Source organism: Pantherophis guttatus, chromosome 2, assembly GCF_059756535.1.
Source record: "Pantherophis guttatus breed Tessera chromosome 2, ASM5975653v1, whole genome shotgun sequence".
Lineage (NCBI taxonomy): Eukaryota > Metazoa > Chordata > Lepidosauria > Squamata > Colubridae > Pantherophis > Pantherophis guttatus.
This window is the reverse complement of record NC_142064.1, coordinates 136,363,407-136,389,282: the sequence shown is the minus strand read 5'-3', so window position 1 is coordinate 136,389,282 and position 25,876 is coordinate 136,363,407. Positions and strand designations below refer to the sequence as shown.

At 38.9% G+C, this 25,876-nt stretch overlaps 1 protein-coding gene across 1 annotated transcript; it reads left to right on the top strand.

The window, feature by feature from the left end:
- The first annotated feature begins 541 nt into the window (after positions 1-541).
- Positions 542-25,541, top strand: LOC117662711 (keratin, type II cytoskeletal 75-like). The gene is made up of 9 exons (XM_034412251.3): positions 542-1,185; positions 3,634-3,848; positions 6,269-6,329; positions 7,311-7,406; positions 10,174-10,338; positions 11,004-11,129; positions 14,439-14,659; positions 22,794-22,828; positions 23,653-25,541. The coding sequence occupies exons 1-9, from the start codon at positions 640-642 to the stop codon at positions 23,976-23,978; spliced, it is 1,791 nt and encodes a 596-aa protein (XP_034268142.2). The 5' UTR covers positions 542-639; the 3' UTR covers positions 23,979-25,541.
- Positions 25,542-25,876: the final 335 nt, after the last annotated feature.

Below are 25,876 nucleotides of genomic sequence, written 5' to 3'. Positions count from 1 at the left end.
AAGAAATGGGGAAAGCGCTTTCAAACATATCATGAGGAATAAGCAAGAGAATTGCATCAAACTCCCCTCAGGGGAAGCAATCAACCATCTGCAATATCTGTGCTGTGCTATAGATTTTAGATTTTCAGCCAATAGTGGCAGGGGAGGTTGGGGGGTGGAAACCTCTACATAGCTTTGAAGTACGGCACTGAATAATAATTATCCACAATTAAAGCAAATCATTTTTTTTAAGAATAAAAAAAATCTTTGTTGTCAGGTGTTAATTATTTTTTGGTTTATGCGTAGAGGCAGTGGTGGGAAAATTAATTTGTTAGCTTACACGGGTTTTGTGCCATGTAAGCCTGCAAGCTAAGCAATTTTAAGGCAGCACTTCACTTCAAAGGTACCTTTAAGAAAAGTTGAAGGGATTTTTTATTGCTGCCAGATATAACCCAGCCCAGTAACGATCTGATTCTTAATTAATTACCTAATTCCAGCCAAGCCCATCTCCACATATAGATGTGTATATATATATATAAAGGGGAAACCAAAACTGCACCTCGGAGTGGGGTGTGCTGTCCTTCTCTCTCTCTCTCTCTTCCTTCCTTCTCTAGCCCAACTTTTGCTCAGCTCTCTTTAGCACTCTTTGAATTGGGCACAATGAATAGGCAATTCAGTTCTAGATCTGGGGGAGGGATTAGGACTTCCCGGGGATATACCTCTTCCACTACTGTCATTCCCAGTGGAACAAAAGCTAGTTTCAGTTCCGTTTCATTATCCCGTGGTGTGAAGGGAAGTGCAGGATATGGTGGGGGCTTTGGTAGTAGAAGCCTCTACAATCTGGGGGGTAGCAAACGAATCTCTTTTGGAATCAGTCATGGTGGCATTGGAGGAGGCTTTGGGAGTGGCCTAGGATATGGTGGTGGTGGTAGAGGAGGATTTGGTAGTGGCTATGGATATGGAGCTGGAGCTGGAGCGGGAGCTGGAGGTTTTGGTTTAGGTTTAGGAGTAGGAGTAGGAGGTTATGATGGTGGACTAAGAATGGGGTCCATGGTTCCTCCTGGGGGCATCCAGAAAGTGACTGTCAATCCCAACCTCCTATCGCCACTGCACTTGGAGATTGATCCTGAGATTCAAAAAGTGCGGCAACAAGAAAGGGAACAGATCAAGACCCTCAACAACAAGTTTGCATCCTTCATTGACAAGGTGAGTCGAGTCAATCATCAAGTTCTTTGCAGGTAGTCTCAAAAACAAAGTCTGTTAATAAGAATGCAAGAGAGAAATGGATAAATGAACCATCCGAGTGCCTCTTGGATGAAAATGAGGACAGATATGAGTGTTTGAGTGTTCCAAACCAAACATTTAATTTCTGAAAAGACAGGAGGAGTTAAAGTAATACTTTGGCAGTCAGGAGATTGCATTTAATGTTGCATGGCTGACCAAGGCCTGCAAAATTTCCATAATCATGCAAAGTGGAGAGAGCTTTCTGGATTGGGGTTTTCTTAGAACCTATATTATTATTATTATAGAGACTATTTAAGGTTGATAATCTCAGAGATCACAGCTCACAACACTACTATGAGCCTCTTAAGTTGCAGAACAGTGTGAACTGAATTTTCAGGTTTTGAATGTTATGACCTGAGAGGCCTCTTGCAATTTCCAAGATTCTAAGTTCCTGCTATTCCTCCAAAGCTGGAGGAGTGAAATCAGGATTCCCACAACACATTGTTCACAGAACACGTTTAGGAAATCATTCAGAGTTTCAGCAGCTACATTACCACTCATCTCTCATATTTTTTTATAAGACTACAACTCCCAGAGTTCCATAGGAAGAGGAGTTGACCAAAAAAATCTCTTACATCTATGACATAGGATTATTTGTTTTTGTTGTCTACAGTATCTTCAAATAGCAGTTGCTATGTTTCATTCTAAGTATCTTTTTGCAAATTTGAATACAAGTTCTCCTGAAGAGATTTTTAACTCAAGCTTGAATATATTTTCAGGCCTGCAGCTCTTAAAATACAGGTAGTCCTCAACTTACAACAGTTCATTTAGTGACTGTTCAAAGTTACAACAGCACTGAAAAAAGTGACTTATGACCATTTTTCACACTTATGACCATTGTCCCATCCCCATGGTCACAAGATTTATATTTAGATGCTTTACAACTGGTATATATTTATGACAGTTGCAGTGTCCTGGGGTCATATGATCACTTTTTGTGACCTCCTGACAAGCAAAATCAATGAAGTCAGATTCACTTAACAACTGTGTTACTGTGTTTCCCCGAAAATAAGACCCTGTCTTATATTTTTTTGAACCCTGAAATAAGCGCTTGGCCTTATTGCCATACGCTCCAAAGCCTGATTGGGCTTATTATCAGGGGATGTCTTATTTTGGGGGAAACAGGGTCCTAATTTAACCACTGCAGTGATTCACTTAATAAATGTGGCAAGAAAAGTCATAAAATGGGGCAAAACTCACTTAACAAAATTCTCACCTAGCAACATAAATTCTAGGCTCAATTGTGGTCGTAAATCGAGGACTACCTGTAATGTAGCCAGTCTTAGCAATAGCCAGAAGGCCTTTGGAAACAGAAATTACAGTCCTCTGCACAGAATTTAAGTCCCCCATTTCCATCTCAGTTGACGAGATGCAAAATCGCTCCAAGGCATAGGCGCTACATCAATTATACTTTAGCAAGGCTTTTAGACATGATGAAGCTAACCATTGGTTATGTAAAACTGCAGCTTCTCAACTGCCCTATGAGAATTTTGATGTGAAATGTCAGTAAGGAATGTTTTTGCTGGAAATTTTTTTTCCTGTACATTAGGTTTCTGCGAAATATAACAAGAATACATATACTTCTCTTTTTTTTCTCAAAGTTTATTGGCAATCCTCACATTGCAGCCATTCATGTAGTATTTAGACTGTCATGAAAATGGTACCCGTGGTTCTAGATTCAGCACAGAATTAACTGTACCATTATTTTGGGATTGCCAATTGCTCGTGTGTTGATAGAAAGGAAGCTATTTTTATAGCAATTTACTACTATTTTTTTTCCCTGGTCACTCACTATTAGTGCCAAAGTTGTTGTTGTTGTTGTTTTTTAAACAAAAGATGACACAGTAATTTAAAGTAATTTTGTCCAGCTCCATATTCTCTAGGGTACAGATTACTACTGGGATGATAGGTGCTGTACTCTAATTTTCCTGAAGGACACAAGTGGAAGCATACAGATTTAGCCTTTTTTTTAAAAGCAAATAAGTACAAGACCAATTTATCCACAATCCAACAAAGTAATATATTTTTTGTGCACATACATGATTTAATGACAGGGCTATAGGATCTGAGCTGCAACGTCTGGATTACTTCTGAATGACAGAAAAGAAAGGTACAAAATTCTAAATCTTTGCAGCTGTCATGTGGTTGATCTGGTAGCACTATTAAGGATTTGGGTGGCCTCTTGGTTGTCTTGCTGCACTTGTGATACTGTGGCTGTCATCCCTTGATTTAAATGCTGCTAGTCCTCATTATATAATGAGGTGTGCATTCCAATCTAAGAGGGCTTATAAAAGCATCTCTCTCTCTCTCTCTCTCTCTCTCTCTCTCTCTCTCTCTCTCTCTCTCTCTCTCTCTCTCTCTGGACTTCAGGTACGGTTTCTCGAGCAACAAAATAAAGTACTAGAAACAAAATGGAATCTTCTGCAACAACATGGCAGCTCAGCTCCAAAGTTCAACCTAGAGGCCTTATTCGAGGACTACATTTTTAACCTCAGAAGGCGATTGGATCAGTTAATGAGCGATCGGGCAAAGTTGGATGGAGATCTAAGAAACGTACAGGATCTTGTAGAAGACTACAGAAGGAAGTAAGTGAGATTCCAAGACCTACTTAGCAAATTTATTTATTTATTTATTTATTTATTTATTTATTATCAGATTTATATACCGCCCTTCTCCCGAAGGACTCAGGGCAGTGCACAGCCAAAGTAAGAACATGTGAGATAAGAAGGGTTAGGATGGCAAATATTCAGTCTACAAGTGTGTATGTGGGGCATAAAAGTTTTAAGGCCTTCCCTTATGAACAAATAAACACAAAATGAAAAACTAAAACAGGCAGAAAATAAGCATGTTAGATGCTCCCTAACCACACTGTTTGCCTGCTGTCTGCCAGAAGGTTTTAGCAGAGCTTACCTGTTTCTTCACATTGTCAATTTCTGCTCTTAGTCTCTGGATAACTCGATTCAGTTCTGCGATCTCAGTCTTGGTATTTTTCAGGTCATCCCCCGTGACCAACAGCTGTGCTCTGAAGTTCCTGAAACATTTTGGTCTCAGAACTCCTTTATATTCTTAAAAATGATTGAGGACCCCAAAGAATTTTTGTTTATGTCGATCATATCTATTGATATGTACTGGAAATGAAAACTGAGAAATGTTAAAATATTTAACCTTTGACTTTGCAGACCCTGCCCCCCCCCCCCTGAAAGGTTCTACCCAGACCCCTGAGAATCACTTTGTGAAATACTCTTGTGGGTTAGGAGGAAGCACCCAGAGGAAGCTCTGATGAAGCTGCAGCAGCCCATCCTATCCCTCTTCCTTGGAATTATGCCCAACTGATAGCTGTGTGGCTGTGGCATTTTGGCATGAACTCGAGCTTGTGGTTTAGGGTGGAGACATTTTTGATTTATCAAAGAAATGACATTAAAGCAAGCAGTTACAGGTTCATTAAAATGCCTTTTGGCTCATAAAATAGGCTTTATGAACACTTCTGATAGCAATTAAATCAAATGCGCTGAGGAGACAGTTACAATAAAATGAAATGGAACTGGCATGATTTAAAAATTTTTTTTTAAAAAAATTGATGGAATGGTCATCAAATATGATAATATAAATGGAATAATCAGTGAGAATAAGAACTTTTATAACAAAAACAACAATATTGTGTAGTGCCATCAAACTTTCTAATGCCTACCCAGACTTGTGATATATTTGACAAAGCTACTTGCCTCCTTGTTTGAATTTAGTTTGGAAGATTATTATTTAAATTAATAGCTTTCAGATGTTGTTTCAGATTAAATTAAGAGTATTGATACTCTTAATTGAAAACTGGTGAAAACACACACACACAAACACACACACCATGATACAGTAGAAGTGATATATTCCTGCTCTATGTGCTTATTCTATGTCCATTTATTGTAGGGGTGTTCTTAAAAATAAAAATGACTGCTTTTTTACAACTACAATTAAAAATGTAAAAACTTCGGACTAGCAAGCTAACATGAAGATAAAGAAAAAGGCAAGAATAAATAGGAAAATGAAAAAAAATGAATTAGTCTACTATTTTTATGCAAATGTAATTTTCATAACTATACAGTACCATTATAGAGCTCCTGTTGTGCCAACCTGGGGAAAAATGTAAATTGACTGGAGAGGTTATAGCAGATTACTAAAACCTTTGAATTGGGAGTGTGCTGCATAGCCATAATGTGTTACATATGTAATATGAAGCAAGAATAACCCTTTCCTTTATGGTATTCCAAAAGCCTGTGAAATCTCAGCTATCATGCAAAGTCTTGGAGACCACTCAGTTAAAGATTGCAGTGCCATGAATTAATGTTAATGGATGCTGACCAAATTATATTGTGTTAATTTCTGCACTGTAATTGTTTCAGTACAGTTTTTAGGTTTTTTAAAATGCATGTTCTTAGTCAAACTGCTTAGAATCAACTGTGATTAAAGTGGTCTAAATCATAAGTAATAAATAGCTGCTTATTTAAACATTGACATCCAACACTTGTAATGACCTGCTGTTGGCAGCAATGATGAAAGATGACAATCCTTCACTTGCAGAAATGCTGGCCAAGTTCCAGCAGCCAATTTACTGGACTGGTAACTTAAGTCAGAAACTGTTTTAGAGGAGATAAACTATTGAAACTCAGGTTCCTCAAGCATGGGATGTAAAATAAATGCTGGTGACTTTAGTGAACTGTCCTCTCTGAATGACCATCAAGAGTGATATTTATAATCCGGGCTTGATATTCCTTGCAGATGGTTTGATGATTCAGTATTGTAAAATGAGTCTTCTTTTTTCTTTTTGCATGGCTGCTGTGCCACAAATTAATTTAGAACTGATATAGACAAATTTCTTTCCCTAGAAAGAGGAGCTTTTATGACAGCTTTGTCAAGGCCATTGAAGGCTATTGATTGGCACCTTTTTATATGACATTTTCTCTGCTGGATATTTTCTTTGAAGAGGACTGAAAGTCTATGTTCCTTCTCTTCACAGATATGAAGAAGAAATTAACAGACGCACCACTGCTGAAAACGATTTCGTTGGTATCAAAAAGGTGACTATCCTAAAACAAAAGAATTAAGTTAAGAAAAAAAATAATATGTGGGAGGTTTTTACACACAGAGAAAAAGCACTTTTGTTCAAAGTCTTTCTAATGTCTTAATTAGAAATTTCTAATTTAAATTAAATTAGAAATTTCTAATTACTTAATTAGGCTGAGAAATTTACAGCCATTGCTGGACACAACTCCTATAATTTCTCATTCTTCACTTTGGTTGATGGTCGTCAGAGCCCATTAATACCTGCAATCCCATTCACTTTTTAGTGTGCTAAAGCAAGAAACTGGATCAAGATTATACGACAATTATCAAAATATTTTGAATGGCCTTTTCGTTGGAATGTTCACATTTACTATTAAATGTAAACTGATTACTGATAAAGCAACAACTTAAAATTATGCTCTACATTTTACATCCCACTGTAAGGAAGTGTTCATTCTTTATCTATTGGTATACAATATTAAACTTGTATTAATTTATTAGGCAGTGAGCTTGTAGAGGCATGTTCAGAGTAAGATGTTGAATTAAAAGGGACAGTTCTAAATAGAAATATGCCTCGTACAGAACTTTGCAGCAATGTAGAATTATTTGGACAATCTGTAGTCTTTCACATATGTTCAGCTACAATTCCCAGCCTTGTTCACCATTAGTTGTTTTGGCTATAGCTGCTGGAGATTGCAATTCAGCTACTTTTGAAGGACCTCAATTTCGCCATCCCTTTTATGTGGTGTAAAACATTTAGAGGACTCCTGTTCCCCAACATTTTTCTTTGTTGTAAAAAGGCATAAGTTCAATGCCCAGCTTGTTAGTTAGAAACAAAGAGCTAGAAGCCTCTATGTGACAATCTGAAGAAATGCTACCAATTGGAGTACACTCTATGGGCTAAATAAATTAAATGTCTAAAGTGGTATGAAACAGCTGTCTAGGAATCCTTGGACTGCTTTTTTGTAATTTTGGTCTGTGTTGCATTTTTGCAGGATGTTGATGTTTCATTCATGCAAAAAGTAGAGCATCAAGCAAAGTCTGATAGGCTGTCAGATGAGATCAACTTCCTGAGGGCCCTCTATGAGGCTGTAAGTGTTGAATGTTCTTGTCATTGAATCCAAAGTAATGAAAAGTCCTTTGGGGCCAGAAATCATACTGCATCTGGAGAAGAAATGGAATGATCTTGCCAGGAAAGTAGAGCAACTGTGATTCATTGACAATCCTACGAACTACCATATTCTATTTCAAAAATCTCCTGGGGACTTAGATCAAAACCTTGGGGCTCTTTTGTGGGAGAGGGAGGCCAGTATACACTATATGAACTTGGGAGTGTCCTGATTGGATTCACACATCATGCTAAAATGTGATATTGCTAGCCCAGATTTGTTGATTAAGTCACAATTGCCTGGACAACATTTTGCATTAAAATGTACTGTTGTTTCTTTAATGCTGGCATGATGTAATGTGAGAACTGCAGTACTGCTACATATAGTTTCTTCAAATAGGTTTAAAGAGGTGTTGATTGACGCACAATGTAGAGGGACCATTGAACTACAAAGGAGAAAGATGAAGTCAGTCAGGTCCACTAATCAATTATGTCTTCTTTAAACAGTAAACAGTTTGATATACACGAGGCCTATTTTTATTAGAAACAGTGATGGAGAAAGTGCTATCTGTAAAAAAAAAAGTATACTTTTTAATTGATGCTCTGAATCAGAATGTTTTTAATAATGGGTTCCCAGACATGAGAATCATATAATCAGATCAGTTAGTTTGAATGGTTATACTACACTTTCATATATCACCTCAGGTTAAAAAATCCACATTATTATGCTGACAGCCATGTTCTCTTCGATTGTGAAAGTTTGGGAAATATCTAAAAAGGCTGCTCAAATTTCTTTAATTTAAGCTTTGTTTTAAATGAAAAAATAAAACTAGACTAGAGCTAAACTGTGGTATGAAAAGATCTGATAATGGAACCCTATATTCAATAGAAAAATAAAATTTACAGGGATTTCTAGAATCTAGACCTCTGGATTATGACCTAAACTCAATTTTCTTAATCACATTCTTACCTGAACACTGAGATGCCTGGGATGAGAATTCGTTTTGCTAAGTTTGGCTTGTTTGGTTTCCTATTAAAATGGAATCTATGTTCCAGATTTAATTTACAGTTTTAGAAGGGACTTATCAAAGGAGACTACAGAAAAGGCATCTGCGGGAAAAGATATGAATGTGAGATGGATGTTTTCTTGCACTTGGTTTGCATTCATGATGTTACGGACCCATGTCAGTGCTAAGGAAGTACAAATTAGTAAAAACTCATTCTCTTTCCTCCCTTTGTTATGCAGCAATATTATGATCCAGTGCAGGGGTGAAATCCAGCAGGTTCTGAGAACCGGTAGCAGAAATTTTGAGTAGTTCGGAGAACCGGCAAATGCCACCTCTGGCTGGCCCCAGAGTGGGGAGAGAATGGGGATTTTGCAGTATCCTTCCCCTGGAGTGGGGTGTTAATGGAGATTTTGAAGTATCCTTCCCCTGCCACACCCACCAAGCCACGCCTACCAAGCCACACCACGCCCACCAAACCACACCCACAGAACCAGTAGTAAAAAAAAAAAATGGATTTCACCACTGGTCCGGTGGTTTGTTTGTTTGTTTGAGTTTTCTTTTTTAATCAAAGGGAGCTTTGTAATATATTGCACTGTAACTGTCCATTCAAGAGTCTATTCAACTGTCCATTCAAGAGACGAGGTAGCGCAGTGGTTAGAGTGCAGTACTGCTGGCTACTTCTGCTGACTGCTAGCTGCAGTTCAGCAGTTCAAATTTTACCGGCTCAAGGTTAACTCAGCCTTCCATCCTTCCGAGGTGGGTAAAATGAGGACCCAGATTGTTGGGGGCAATATGCTGACTCTGTAAACTGCTTAGAGAGGGCTATAAAAGCACTATGAAGTGGTATATACGTTCTATTGCTATTGCTATTCTTCTTGCCCAGAACAGAGGCCTCCACTGATAAGCACAATTCATATGAATTGATAGAAAATTTCCTGAATGCAGCAGTCTTATCATGCTGAACTTTGTCAAGTCCCTGGTGGGATTTCATTTGGTGAATCTTCCACGGGAATCTAGCCCTACCACATCTAGGCTGCAAAATCCTGAATGACCAGCAGATAGCAGCAAAAAGGCAAAAACTGTATATTGTGATTCCATCTAACTCAGGGGTGTCAAACTGGTGGTCCATGGGCCAGATGCGTCACATGCAGGGCATGCCCACCCCAGCTCCATGAAGACAAAAAACGTTGTGACATCACGTGACAGCAATGTGATGCAGCGAGTTCAGTGGTGAAATGCAAAATTTTTCTCTACCAGTTCTGTGGGTGTGGCTTGGTGGGCATAGCTTGGTGGTGGTGGGGTCATGTGACTAGGTGGGCGTGGCCAACTTTTTTTTTTTTTTACTTTTAAAAGCATTTTTTTACTACCTAATCACCCGAACCGGATGTAAAAAAATGCTTTAAAAAAGTAAAAAAAAAAAAAGGTTCCGACGATTGTGCGGCACAGCTGATTATCACACCTGATCGTCGGAACCTTTTAAAAAACTTTTTAAAAGCATTTTTTTTACTACCAGTTCAGGGAACCTGTAGCATTTTTTCCTACTGGTCTGAGTGAACTGTCCCGAACCGGTAGCATTTCACCCCTGGGTGAGTTTGACACCCATAATCTGCTTTGCCGAAATGAGGCACAATCTTTATTTTGAGTTGGCTTCCACAGAATATTTTGCTAGGCAAAGATGACTTAGTGAGTAACAATGGGAAATATCTGGACGGATGGATAATAGCATCTTGTTTTTCCACAAAGGAATTGAATCAAATCCGAGGACAAATTAGTGACACCAATGTTGTCTTGCAAATGGACAACAACCGAGATCTGGACCTCAACAGTATCATTGCTGAAGTGAAAGCACAGTATGAAGACATTGCCAACAGGAGCCGGGCTGAGGCAGAAGCATGGTATCAAACCAAGGTAAGACTCTGTAAAACTTTTCCAGAGATGATAGTGGAATTAAGATAAAATTATCCTCTTAATCTGGAATCAATGCTCTTCTTAACCAGAAGGAAAGCCTGAAGTGACAGGGTTGATAGTCAGACCATGGTTTTACACCTCCAATGGGCTTTTCTTTTTTCAGAAATCCTTTAAGTGAATTGAATCTGATGTAGAACATTTGTCTTATATTGTAGATTTCTTTATAATGGGGTCGTAACAAGCATTACCTTTTGGACTGCTAGGAAGAACAGAAAAATCCTAGACCCTATTATTTGAGAAGCCATGGTGGATGGGCCTCATGAGCTTTGCAATTTCTCATGAGAAATAATGCAACTACAAGTTCTGAATCTATCATTCTAACCACAAAGTTATAGTGCCTACTGAGCTTTGCTGAAACACAAACACGAACTGTGATGCCATTGTCTCAATACATAGTATATTCCTAGGAGGCAAAAATTTGGATTCCACTTTTTGTTTTGAAATCACATTTAGGTTTAGAGGTGGCAAATTCGGCAAATCGTTTATCTGCCTTTTCCAGGGAAAGGTAATACACGGAGTTTGCCTCATATCCAAGGCTTCTTGTCTAATTCCTGAAGCTGGTGTTGCTTCCTATCAGTCATGAGGGTTCTCCTTTGGTGTTACAGTTTCAGGAACTTCAGACCACAGCTGTTGGTCACGGAGATGATCTGAAAAATACCAAGAATGAGATTGCAGACCTGAATCGGTTTCTCCACAGACTAAGAGCAGAAATTGACAATGTGAAGAAGCAGGTAAGTGGGCATTTGAATATAGCAATACTTCTGTCTGCATGGATTTTTCTGTTCTCTTTTTTCATCTTTGTTACAGGTCCATCTTCTCTTAGCTTGCACACTATTTTGCAGTTCATTCATGCTAGGAACATTTTCCCACTGAATTTCAATAGGATTTATTTCTGAGGAAAAGCGATCAAGCATATCCATTCAAGTTGGATAGCTCCTTGATTAAAATGATCCCTGCCACCATTTTAAGGAGATTATTCCCCAACCCTGACTGTTTATAACTCACACTTACCAGATTGAGACACAATGTGCAGAGATGTATTCTAAGCAGCTATTTCTTCCTCTATAGTAGAACTGGAGCAGAAATATTGCAAGAAGTGTGATGTGGACGTGTTCTTTGATTCTCAGGACTATCTGTCAGTCATGCATTACCATCTTTGACTGTGTGCCAGCTGCTGTTCTGCTTGGATAAAAATAGCTTCACTTCATTAATCTAAATTCTAGTAACCTCACATTTAAATTGTTGCACACTTTTGAATATGAATTTGCTCCCAAAAATGCTCTTTAATACAAAACACGGCAGCTTGAATAATCTCTGAAACTCCATGACCCTATTATGCCAAGATTAGATCCTATTTTATAGGCAAAATGCAAAATTTATTTATTTGTTTTTATTTATTTATTAATTTAATTTCTATACCGCCCTCCTCCCGAAGGACTCGGGGCAGTGTACAGCCAATTAAAACATAATATATATATACATCAATTTAAAAACCAATTAAAAGTAATAAATAATTTTGGCTCAGAATTAAAACCTAATTAAAACACCCAATTTGAACTCATTCACAGAGATAGCCCAGCCTGGCGGAACAATAGGGTTTTAAGAGTGCAGCGAAATACATGGAGATCAGAAATCTTATGTATTTCCGGGGGCAGTTCGTTCCAAAGGGCAGGAGCACCCACAGAGAAGGCTCTCCCCCTGGGTGTCATCAGCCGACATAACTTGGCTGATGGCACCCTGGGGAGCTCCTCTCTGTGGGAGCGAACTGGCCGGTGGGAGGCTACTGGCGGCAGAAGTCGGTCTTGGAGGTACTCCGGCCCTAAGCCATGGAGCGCTTTAAAGGTGGTAACCAACACCTTGAATTGCACCCGGAAGACCACTGGGAGCCAGTGCAGCTCGCGCAGGAGGGGTGTTACATGGGCGTAACGGGTCGCGCCCATAACTACCCGCGCGGCCGCATTCTGGACCAGTTGGAGCCTCCGAGTGCTCTTCAAGGGCATCCATGTAGAGAGCATTACAGTAGTCCAGCCGGGAGGTGACAAGGGCATGAGTGACCGTGTGCAAGGCGTCCCGATCCAGAAAGGGTCACAACTGGCGGATCAGGCGAACCTGATAAAAATCCACAAAATACATGGAAATGGACTCACTAGCTCCAGAAAGACTATGATTTGAATAAAACACTGCTCAAAGTTGAATAGCAATAGGACTAACAGAGACTTATATATTGCTTCGTAGTGCTTTTACAGCACTCTCTAAGCAGTTTACAGAGTCAACGTATTGCCCCCCCCAACAATCTAGGCCCTCATTTTACCGACCTCAGAAGAATGGAATCCTGAGTTAACCTTGAGCCAGTCACAACTGAACTGCTGGCAGTCGGTAGAGTTAGCCTGCAATATTGCATTCTAACCACTGCACCACCATATAGTTCCTTGTATTATGACTTGCAATATTCCTTGGTTCAGAGAGCTTCAGTCTCTCATTTGCAGGAAGATGCAGTATTTGATAATTTCCAGGTTTACTCTTTGTTGGCTATGCTGATAAAAGCTCAAAAAACATCCACAATCAAACCCCCTGCACCTGTTTTTCTGAATGCATGAACAATTCAAGATGCAAGACATGTTTTTGTTACGATACTATATGCATTTCCTGAAGATTTTTAGGGGAAAAAAAGTATTTGTCAATAATTTGAATCAAACCTTAGGCCAAGATGATATACATAAGGAAAAGAGGACCATGAAATGCTTGATTGGCATTTGGCACATCAAACCAGAGTAAACTTACTAATTATCTAAGCACATTTCCATGTTATTAACATGACTAATTCTTGCCCTGTTAAGTCTCATAGTTGGAGGTTGCCTAGGAACAGAGGGTGGCACTCACTCTGAGCTGATTTGCTGAAGAATAAACTTTTTGTTGGAAAAAGATAGTGAAGGAGAGAGAGTACAGATAGACCTCAATTTACAACAGTTCATTTAGTGACCGTTCAAAGTTATGATGGCCCTGAAAAAAGCGACTTATGACCTTTTTTCACACTTATGACCTTTGTAGCATCCCCATGATCATGTGATCAAAATTCAGATGTTTGGCGACTGACTCATACTTATGACCAATGCTGTATCCCAAGGACATGTTGCGACCAAAGTCAATGGGGAAGCCAGAGTCACTTAACAACCTTGTTACTAGCTTATCAACTGCAGTGATTCACTTAACAACTATGGCAAGGAAGGATGTAAAATGGGAAAAACTCACCTAAGAAATGTCTCACTTAACAACATAAATTTTAGGCACAATGTGGTCATAGGTTGAGGACTGCCAGTATTACAACTCACAGAGGGATCCCTTGAGTTACCTATTTCGTTGAAATTCATTTTGCTGAAATTGAATTTGCCCAGTGGCCTTTCAACCAGATTTTGAACTTGTCCGCTGAAAGATGTGCGAGTCCTGTTGAATCTGTTCACCCCATCAGTTTAATAACACATGCTTTTATCAATATCCTTGTTGAGGTAGGGATTTGAAGAGTAATTGGGGCAATTAAATGTTACCATCTGATTTTTTTTGAGGCTCTGAGGTCCAAATAAAAGCCAGTGTACAATAATGTGATCCTGTTTACAATCCTCTTGTAAAGACTTAGCTGTCTGCTGCTATAACAGAAATGAGAGGCAAAGTGCCGACTCTTACCAATGGATTCTTAAGACATCTATATTTAATACTTCATGAAGTCACGCATGCTATGACACACACGTATCATGAAATTAGAACCTAATTAATATTAATATATTAATAATTAATTAATAATTAATAAAAATTAAGAACCTAATTAATAATTAACTGTTGACCTCACCCCATTCCTAAGAGGTCCGTAAAGGGGGTGTGCATAAGAGCACCAGCGTGCCTACCGTCCCTGTCCTTATGTTCCCTTTATTTGTATTCATTTTATGTATTCAGTTCATGCTTATACTTATATATATATATATTATCTAATACGTACTTGACAAATAAATAAATAAAATAAATAAAAAATAATACACGAATGTATCCAGATTGCTGATCATCAAAGAGCAATAGCTGATGCCGAACAGCGTGGGGAGTCAGCCCTGAAAGATGCCCGACTGAAATTGAGCGACCTGCAAGTGGCTCTGCAAAATTCTAAGGATGAGCTGGCGCGTCTCCTGCGGGATTATCAGGAGCTGATGAATGTCAAACTGTCTCTGGATATTGAGATTGCTACATACCGCACGCTGCTCGAAGGCGAAGAATCCAGGTGGGTGCCATCTTGCGATGAATCGGGTCTCTGAGTGAAACATACCTATTTGCATGTTTCTTGTGTGTCGATTTTACCCAATCGTAAACATGGGTATATACACACAGATTCCTGTCATCGTAGCTGTTCTGCTTTTTCTATAACTGTGTATGAAATGCAGCCTGTGCATCCATTGTCTTCCCCATTAATTTTTTTTGTTTGTTTGTTTGTCCATCATTCTTTTTCGGCCTTTAACAAAGATCTTGTCCTAGGCTTGGAGCTTGTATGTTTTTCTATTGATTCTCTTTTCAGAGCTCCACTGATTGTTTCCTTAGAAAATTCCTAGAATTTCCAGTCAATAGTACATTTGATGGATGCCAAATTAGAAAAAGAAATGCATTTAGTTCATCCATTTTAGAAGGCTGTCTTTCTTCAACCACACTGTCCCTGGGTCTGATCTTTAGTTTATTCAGTTTTGAGCTGTTTTTTTCCTCCTTTCTCTTTCAGTTTCCTTTTGCCTAGCACAATTCAGTCTGTAGGATAAAGTTCCAAAGGGCTCCAAGAAGAGGACATCAGTGGTGGGTTGCTCCCGGTTTACACCTGTTCGCAAGAACCGGTAGTAAAAAATTTTAATAGTTCAGAGAACCAGTAATAAGATTGGCTGGCCACGCCCCCGAACTGGTCCCCGGTCCAGTTGCCCCTTGCTTACCCTGCCCACCTCATCAGTGGCTTTTTTTTTTTTTAACTTTTAAAAGCATTTTTTCTACAACCTCTTTGGCTGAAAAAATGCTTTTAAAAGTTAAAAAAAAGGCCTCTGATGATCACGCGGCTCAGCTGGGATTGTCAGAGGCTTCTGAAAGCATTTTTTCTGCAGCCTCTTCAGAGGTTGTAGAAAAAATGCTTTTAAGAGCCTCTGACGATCCAAGCTGAGATGCCTGATCGCCAAGGCTTTTTTTCTTTTAAATGCCTCTGACGATCCAAGCTGAGTTGCCTGATCGGCAAAAGCTTGAAGAAGTTGCAGAAAAAAGATGCTCTTAGAAGCTTTAAAAGAAAAAATGCCTCTGCTGATTAGGTAACTCAGCTTGGATCGTCAGAGGCTTTTAAAGGATTTTTTTAAAGAGGTTGTAGGAAAAAAAATCCCTTTAAAAGCCTCTGGCCATCCCAGCAGATTTGCATGATCGTCAGAAGCTTCTAAAAGCATTTTTTTCTGTAACCTCTTAAGGTTGTAGAAAAAAATGCTCTTAAAAGTAAAAGAAAAAAAAAAGGTTGGCCACCCAGTCACATTACCCCCAAGCCCACAAAATAAGCCACACCCACAGAACGTTAGTAAAAAATTTTAGAACCCACCCCTAAGGACATTATAAAGAGGACATTTTCCCCAAACTCAGCAATAGCAAAAATTATCATTGGAAACAACAAGAGTCCTGTCAATGAAAAGTGATATCAAATATTTTGTAGCTAAAATGATTTTTCTCTTTCTGCCTCTAAATACGTTATCTTCCTAAACATGATTTCTAATTTTATCTCCAAATCTAGAGTACCATATTTTTCAGAGTATAAGACGCACCGGAATATAAGACGCACCTACCTTTTTGTTTTTTGTTTTACTATTATTATTATTATTATTATTATTATTATTATTATTATTATTATTATTATTATTATTATTATTAGACAAACACACATACAAACATACAATGTATTTTCTTTGAACAGAGTATTTGGCCAGTTCACAAATTTAAACAGTGTTTAGTCATTTCAATTAAATTTATAATTTCTATATTTCCTTTTTGCCATATTTATTCCTCATTTATTTTTTTTAAAAACCAATATTACCCTTCATCCTCATCTCTAATCTTAATCAAATTCAATTTTCCCCTTCTATTCTATATTATACCCCTTCCCATTGTCATCTATTTTTATATCCATCCTCATATTGGTTAATTATGTAATATTACAATTGTTTAATACAAATTTAACATTTTAATATAAATCAACTATCTTTTTTTGTATATTCATCAATATGAACATGAATATTCCAATTACTTCCATGCAATCCAATTTCTTACAAATCAATTAATTATATTTACCAATAATAATAAACCAAATAATTTCCCCCGTATATTTTTCCAAACCACAACTTAACCATTTCTGCTTCCAACACAATATACAATTAATAGTATCTCAATTATTACAATTCCCTAGTTAAATAGAGCTTTCCCCTTATGTTACTCATTTTCACATCTTAAACTCTCCCAATAACCCAAATAGTTTTGCCCATCTGATCCTCCAAATCACAACTTAATCATTTCTACTTTCATCACAATATATAATTAAAAATATTTCAATCGTTACAATTTCTCTAATTAAATTTAAAAATGTTCTAGCTGTTATCCAAGCTACAATTTAATCCTTTTTACTTTCACCACCATATACCATTAAAGGTATTTTGTTACAGTTTATACTTATTCATATTTCTAAAAAAAATAAAAAAACTAAAAACTTACCATTGTCTAGATTTCAAAAATACAAAGACAAATATTCCAATTATTATTCATTTCATTTTTACAATCATGGTTTCCCATTTATTTCTTACTACTATTCATATTTCAATTCTAAATATGTATAACATCTTTCTCTTTCATTTCTTTTTCTCCCTTCCCATATTTATTTTTGCCTTTTTCTTAAAATCTTGAACTCTCCTCTTTTGCCCTAAATTTCCCATTGTTTGCACCTACCTTTTTTAGTGAGGAAAAAGAAGAAAAAGAAGAAAAAGAAATCTCCCTCTGCTTCTGCCTAATTTTTCCTTGCAGCAAACAGCAAACAGCCTGCTTTACTTTCAGTTTCGTTTTCAGCATACTTGTAGCTTGATTAGCACAAGGGAAAAAAAATCTGCTCCAGCACTCTTTGGACCTGGCTTAGGACCTGGCTACTTACGGGACTGCCTGCTACCACCAATAGCCTCCCACCAGCCAGTACGCTCCCATAGAGAGGGGCTCCTCCGGGTGCCATCGGCCAAACAATGTCGACTGGTGGCCCCCAGGGGGAGAGCCTTCTCTGTGGGGGCACCTACAATCTGGAACGAGCTCTCCCCGGAGATACGGAGGATTCCGGATCTGCGTACCTTCCGTCACGCGCTTAAGACGTTCTTATTCCATCAAGCTGGCCTGACCTAAACTTTTCCTCTTTTTAAATGGAATTTTAAATTTGGTTTTAAATTATTGGGGTTTTAAAGTGGTTCAGCCAAATTTATTTAATTAGTTTTATCTCTATTTTAAATTTTGTATCTATATGTTTTATTTTATGGCTGTTCACCGCCCTGAGTCCTTCGGGAGTAGGGCGGTATACAAATTTAATAAAATGAAATGAAATGAAAAATGGAGCAAGCAGCAGAGCCCTGCGCAAAACAGCTGAGAGCAAATCAGCTGAGAGTGGGGAGGCCAATCTAATCAACTTGTGCTAATTACCCTGTGCTAAAGCTGAAAGGAGCTGTTTTTTCTTGCTGTTTGCTTGCAAGGAGGTAACTGCTGTGAGGCACAGGCCAAAGGGTGGGGGGCAGTGGGTGGGCAGGGCTACATTCGGTGTATAAGAGGCACCTAAATTTTCACCCCCTTTTAGGGGGGTGGGGGAAAGGTGCATCTTATACTCCAAAAAATACCATATATGTTATGGTATATTTAGCCAGTAAATAAAAGTGATTCTCAAGCTGTCAGTAGGAAGTTTAGAATGTGGCAGGTTTGTGTGGGTGTGTATATCTGCATGTGTGTATATATGCAAATATTAACATTTGTATGGCACATTTCCAATGATGTTGAAATGTCTGAATGTTCAATGTGCAAATTTAGGAAGCACTACATGCTGTTCAATATCATCAGCATAGTAGAAGACATTTCCACACATCCATAATTTGCAATAACATTAGCTGGTGCTTCTAGCATGGGGTAGGCTTTTAAGAATGTAAATAAATACTATGTGCTTGTATAATTGCAAGTAAATAACTAAAACTATGTTTGCTATACAATCTGGAATTAATTGCAGTTGTTATGTCTACCATAATACTGCTTAGTCATTATTCATAGTAAGAATTGGTTGCTGACTTGGAGAGAGACACATAAAGTTATCCTTCACTCCTGATATTTTTAATTAGTGGTGAAAATTCAGAACAGAAAATATTGCACAGGTATAGAAGCAATCTTTCCTCAAGTATGTTTCTATAAACAAAGTAAATATGCCTTAGGCTTGTATTCTACATAAAATGTATGCTGGAAATTAAATCTGGTTCTCTCTGTGCAATATCTTTACATTTTAAGATTTCATCAATTTGCAATCCAAATGTGTGTACATTTACTCCTAAACTAACTCCCCCTATGTTTGACAGTTTTTCTTCAAAGTTAGCTGCCTTGGTTCATACCATAACTTATTCTCCTACCATCTGATGCCCTTCAGATGAGTTGTACATATTTTAATTTCCTAGGGCTAATAGGGATTGGTCTACACCAGATTGGGAAAAGCTGTCCTAAACTTCATAATTTGTGCTGCACAAACTTTGCACAAGAGTTTGCAAGATATATCCGAGGCATCTGGGTAAGGCCCAAAGCCCATCATGTTTAAACTAAGAAAAGATCTCTCATCCGTTCAAAAGAAAAATAGCAGCCGCATCACCACAATACAAAAAAAGATGTTGAGACCAGAGGTGGGCATCAGATACTGTAACAATCGGTTCACCCGGAACCAAAAATGTGAGCCCACGCACGAATTTAAAATTTTTGTTTTCTCTGAAAGGACATTAGCTTCTATTAACCTTATGAGGAAAACCTGTTTTTAAATATGAAGAGTTCCTAGTTTTCATTTTGTCCTCCAGTACTTAACTTCGTTTTTGAAGCATGATGTGAACTATTGGCAGAAGGACTTGCTGGAAAGCAACTGGGGAAAGTGACATCTTGTGGTCACTTCTTTTGTTGACATGCTTTGAGAGCTTAATTTATTTTGTGCCAAAATGCTGCCACCAATGCTAGGGCAGAAAGGCTGCCTTGTTCATTTTCCTCACCCCTCTGAGATATTGTGGTTCCATGGTATTCCGGGAATTTCAATGGTGGGCTGGATTTTGGTACTTGGTGTCAGTTGCAGCAGTATCTTCAATTTTGTTGAACAAGAAAACCCAGGGTAGACATTAATTGTAAGACCACTCCAGAGGTGGGTTTCAGCAGGTTCTGACCAGTTATGGAGAACCAGTAGTGGAAATTTTGAGAGTTTGGAGAACCAGTAAATACCACATCTGACTGGCTCCGCCCTCATCTATTCTCTGCCTCGCGAGTCCCAGCTGATCGGGAGGGAATGGAGATTTTACAGTATCCTTCCCCTGCCACGCCCACCAAGCCACGCCCACCAAGTCATGCCACACCCACCAAACCATGCCCACAGAACCAGTAGTAATTTTTTAAAAATTCCACCACTGGACTACTGCCAGAATTCTGTCAACTACTGAAGGGGCTGGGGGGTGGCCAGCGTTGATGACAAACTGCATTGTACTTTTCTATATTCCCCTAAGATATTGCTACAGTTAGTTCTGGAAACTGTAAATCAACTCTGGTGCCCACAAGAATGGAGATCAGGGCTGTTTGTGTTCAACCTCATAGCTATCCCTCATCACTGAAATAGTGGAGCATGGAGCACCTGATAGAGGAAGGAGCAAGGAGTACTTTTAGATAATAAAGACAATGATTTAGTGTTTCTTACCTGCACTAATAGCCCAGGATCTAAAATTACTGAGTTACAGATCAGGAAAAAAAAGAATTACTATAAAATGCTGCTGGCTACTTCTGCTGATCATCGGCTGCCAGCAATTTGGCAGATCGAATCTCACCAGGCTCAAGGTTGACTCAGCCTTCCATCCTTCCGAGGTGGGTAAAATGAAAACCCAGATTGTTGGGGGCAATAGACTGACTCTGTAAACTGCTTAGAGAGAGCTGTAAAGCACTGTGAAATGGTATATAAGTCTAAGTGCTATTGCTATTATGTGTGTTGATGCAGTTTGTTTCTGAGCCTTCCTTCAGGCCACTGTTTGATTCAGTACATTGGAAAAACCTTATGCTGTAGTAACCCTTGAACTAAATGTATTTTTTTTCTCTGGGTGAAATAATTGCCAGTAGTTACACAGGTGTAAAAAAGGAATAATCTGTATATACACCAACATTTTTAGCAACATTTGTTCATGTACTTTATTCTGGTTAATGTCTGACCCTGAAGAACAGCAGATGCTACGGTGGACTCCTGTTGCCATCTAGATAACCCTGGAGGGCAATAAGAGTCAGGATTGTCTTCCCTCATGATGTTTTTGTACAAAGCAGATGAGCACTCTGTCCTCAGGAGGGCGCTCCTAAGACAGTCCCATCAAGGCAGCTAGTACCTGAGAGCACAATGTTAACTGGGTACAGAAGACAGGTTTTGAATTCCATGAGAAGATGAGGGAAGGGGGTAGAGAGATTGCACCACCTGTGCTGCAACACAGTCACCGATTGCTACAAAATGCTTTCTTGTGGGTTCCTGGTTGAACCACAGACTGGGCATGGCCATTTTGCACCAGGTTGCTTCCTCACGGCTGAAACGTAAGTTCTGCCAGCACGAGAGGGGCAGCCTCCTCTTCCCCCCTTCCCAGTTATGTCTGCAGGGGATTAGGACCTATAGGAATTTGTTCTGCTCAAACGTGGAGGGCAGGATCCCACGAGGGAGGGGCGAACCGCTGCAAGCCGGCTGAAAAGATTACTGTGCAACCTGTTTCAGTGTCCTCCCAAATCTTAATGCTTCATGTGACCCCTCCAAGCTCAGGGGTGCGCTCAGATAGTGCATGAATGTTATGCAGTTGCCCTGCTTCTTGCACAATCCCCTTTATAAGGGGATATAGATTGTTTAATCCTCACAAGTTTCCCTAGGAATTCCCCCCCCCCATTTTAATTTGTTTAATAAAATTGCTGCCTTTTCTATCAGGAAGGAAAGGCAGAGAAACTGTAAGCTTCCTTTGGCTGGCAGGGATAGGAGCCAATTATACCAAAGGTCCCCAGCCCCTCAAAGCCAATTTATTTTTCTTTTTTTCCATTCAGTCTGAAGCTGGTGACTTTTTTGCACTAACTTCTCAGAAATCGATTCTAAGTTAAAGGATTTCTCTCTAATTGTAGAGCATCCGGTCCTGGGCATTCTTTTGAACTCACCTATCTGTAGTGGGATATGCAAATTCTCTGTTTTATGCTTTTCATAAGAAAAGTATAAACTCTAGCTTTGTTCACTGGTGGCACTAATCCATAATGTGATTAGTTTGAACTGGTGTGATGCAGGGTAGTCCAGTCAAACTTTAAATGGTTTAGTTATGCATATAAATCCTCTTTGTTGAATGACAAAAGATGAGAGGGTCAATCAAATCAAATCTTTCTTATAGACAAAGACCAACAAAAATGAAAAGGTCTGGTTAAAAAATAGCTAAAAGGCTAGCAGGAGACAGTACATGAAGAAAATATTTCAGCTGCTGGAATCTCCAGGCAAGCTATTTTAAGGCAGTTTTGAGATATAGTCCAAAAGCAGGAAAGAATAAATGCAGCTGACATAGCTCCTCAGTGAGCTTAACTTCCACAGGAATTTCCTTATACTTAATCAGGTCTGTTTCCTGGTTATACTGTACGTGTGTTCTGTTTGACAAATCATGTGTCTAAAGCCATCTTCTTCAGCCTGGAGAACGTCTGGTTTTTTTTTTTTTTACTTCAATACTCAGTCAGGGGAGTTGTGGTCTCAGGAGAGAAGGAGACCAAGGATGTCTGGTCCAGGGAGAACAGTTTCTAGAAGGATTTTTGGAGGTGCAGCTTACATCCCTCACCCAAATACATCAATGTCCCAGTACACAAATTCCTATTTTTTACATATAGACAATGCAAGGAAAGAAGTGTGTATATATGGGGGTGACGATGGGGGGCAGGGAACACAAAGTATGTTTTCCTTTATTTTGTTGCCCATCTGAAAGAGAATTTAAAATGACAGTTTGTTCCTTGTGTTTACTTGATACTTTCTGCCCAGATCTTTATTTGCAAGGACAAGGTCGTATAGGCTATAAGCTATACATGATAAAGGTAATTGACTTATACACATATTGTTTTCTCTTTCTTGCCTATAGGATGTCTGGAGAACTCACTGCCCCTGTGAGCATGTGTAAGTATTTCATTTATGTTAATTAGCCGTGAAGGCCCATGATAATACACTTGTTTGCACAGACTTTATTGTTTAATATTAATACTGAATAATTTAGAAATCTTGAAAAAAATACTCTCTATCACTGACAAGAGAATCAAATAAGAAATATTATACTGTGTATGTATCCTGCCTATCCTATTTTATACTGTTGATGAGAATAATAATTTAGATAAAAAGTGAGACATGAGGCTTTAAGAAAAGGTAACTAAAATTAAGTTGCGGTCAATTCATACTGAAATAAAAACAGTCTATTTGCTAAATAGAAGAAGGAATTAGAAGGTGTTAGCCTTATAAGATAGATCTGCAATGGCATATGAGAAAGACCTTGGGAGAGGAGCAACTAAGATGATTAAGAGCTTGGAGACTAAAACATATGAAGAAAGGTTTCAGGAACCGAATATGGCTGGGGGCTGCCACAAAGAAGAGGGGCTCAAATTATTCTACAAAGCACCAGAGGGCAGGACAAGAAACAATGGTTGGAAACTAATCAAAGAGAGAAGCAACTTGGAATTAAGGAGAAACTTCCTAACAGTGAGGACAATTAACCAGTGGAGCAGTTTGCCTTCAGAAATCGTGGGCTCTCCATCACTGGATATTTTTAAGAAGAGTCAAGACAATCACTTATCTGAAATAGTATAGGTTCTCCTGCTTTAACAGGGGGCTGGACTAGAAGACATCCAAGATCCCTTCCAGTTCATTCTATTCTAAGATCCATTCCTTCTTATGGGTTACAGCCAATGGTTGGAACAAAGTCCAGTAATGCACCTGTGTTTTTCTTGCAGCGGTGGTCAGCAACACATCTACCATGAGTGGAGGCGGTCGTGTGAGCAGTGGAGGATTTGGCCTGGGGATTGGTGGAGGAGGAGGAGGCAGTGTTTCTGGAGGCAGCTTGAGCCTGACAAGGGGAGGGGTTAGTGGTGGTGGCTTTGGTATAAGCAGTGGGGTTACTACTGGAGGGAGCAGTTACAGCAGCGGAAGCTATGGTGGAGGAATAGGTGTTGGAGGTGTAGGTGTTGGAGGTGTAGGTGTAGGTGTTGGAGGTGGCTCTTCCAGCATGAAATATGTCTCAACCACAACCTCATCGTCCAGCCGAAAAGTAGTCAGATAAAAAAAAAAATAAAATGTTGCCAATTGATTCTGAAAAAGCTCCTAATCGCCAGCATCAGCACAAGTCCCCAAGCTAGTCATCCTTCTTTTTTTTTTCCTGAGAAGTTTAATATGAGCAGACATTGTCCCTTGTCTCCTGAATGAACACATCTGAGCAGGGGTTGACCATTCATGAGAAATGGCTCGTGTCATCCCTTCTCCGGGCAGTTTCAGTGTTACAAGTCTCTTTCTCAACCAACGTGACTTGTGGCTGTGGAGGCATTTCTGATTTTCCTCCCTCTGTTACTATAATTCTGCCTTCAGTAAAGAAGTCCCATATTTCCTACAGGTTTAATGAATCAAAGCATCCCCCACATTGGACAGAATTGAACGTTTCCTCCCCTTCTCTCTTTCAAAAGGATGATGAGGATGCCCTTTTGTGATAGGAATTGTCAATCAATTTTTAAATCTGAAAAGGAATCTGGTGAAGGCTGATTTTAGTCAAAAGGAAACAAATCAAAAAAGCCAAGCACAAAACCTCTGAGTATTATTCCTAAAAGGAACCCCCTTCCCCACCTCAAATACTATTGTTACAGTGCAAAACTTTAGGAATAGAGTCTGGCCACATAAAACATTTTTTTAACACCCTGTTGATTTCAGTGGGAGATTAAGTACTTAGTTCGCTCTCCATATTTGAAATCGACAGGATGGGGAAAATGCTTACTTTTTATTTCAGTTGTTTTTAAGCACTAAAAAAAAAAATCACTGAATTGTTTCCAGCATTGGCATTCATTTTATGGTCATAGTTTCACTTCCATTTTCACATTTCTGCGATTTCTTATGCTGCTCTTTTTGTTCAGTGCTTTGCACCAGCCAATGAATGCGATATAATTATATTCTCTTAAACCCCATTGAAAGCAGGAGGAAAGTGTAACCCAAACTGGTCTTGTATCATCAGGGCCTGCACTTTTTCCATTTAAGCCCATTGCCCTGTTTAGTATATATTGTTTGGTATATTTTTGGTTTTCCAGAGCATTTAAAAATGTGACAGCCTTCTGCTAAGAGGGCATTTGAGAATGGAAAAGGCAATTTAATGGATGGGCTGACTGAAACAATATAGTTGCCAACAGAAAACAAAGAACTCCTGTGCTTTAATTCAGTTGTAATAGTAGGCAGGCCACTTCCCACACCCCAAGGAATATACACAGTCAAAACAACACATTGTTTAATAGGGAATTAGAAGACAAGTGCACAGGTCAGCCATCTTTTTAAAGGATGCCTTTTATTGTTCTGCGCCTAGAAGAAGCATAACATTTGACTTCATCAACCGCAGAAAAATAATTTTAGTATTCGTTTGGTTGACCTCCCCCCCCGCCACCCGCAAGATGAATTTTTAAACCCGTTAAATACATTTCCCATTTGATGAAGAACATTTTAAAAAGGCATAATAGTTTGTATGGCTTATTTTGTAAGTGTCCCCAAATGCTTGATGTAAATAAAATAGCAACCGTTTGGCTTCTTTTGCTCGGTCTATTGTTCTCCATAACTTCATGCTTGAAATTGCAAATAAACTGCATTGTGATAACTTGTTTCTTGCTGGTGTCTTCCTTGTTTTTACCCGTGGGCATTCATTACAGCTAAAATGCTTTTTTTTCCTCTGTGAAGAACTCAAACATGGAGGGCCTATAGCTGAATAGAGAAATAGGAGACTAGGAATATTTGGTTTACAACTTTTTTTTTCTTATGAAATGGTTTCAACTGATTGACTCATTTATGGTTCACCTCATTTACCTCTGGTGTCTCACTGATGGGCAATACTACAAGTATAAGAGAGATGTACCATTATCAACAGGGTCGAGGTACTGGTTTTGTACCAGAAAGTGCTTTTTCTCAAATGACAGAACTGGCCTGAGTAAACAG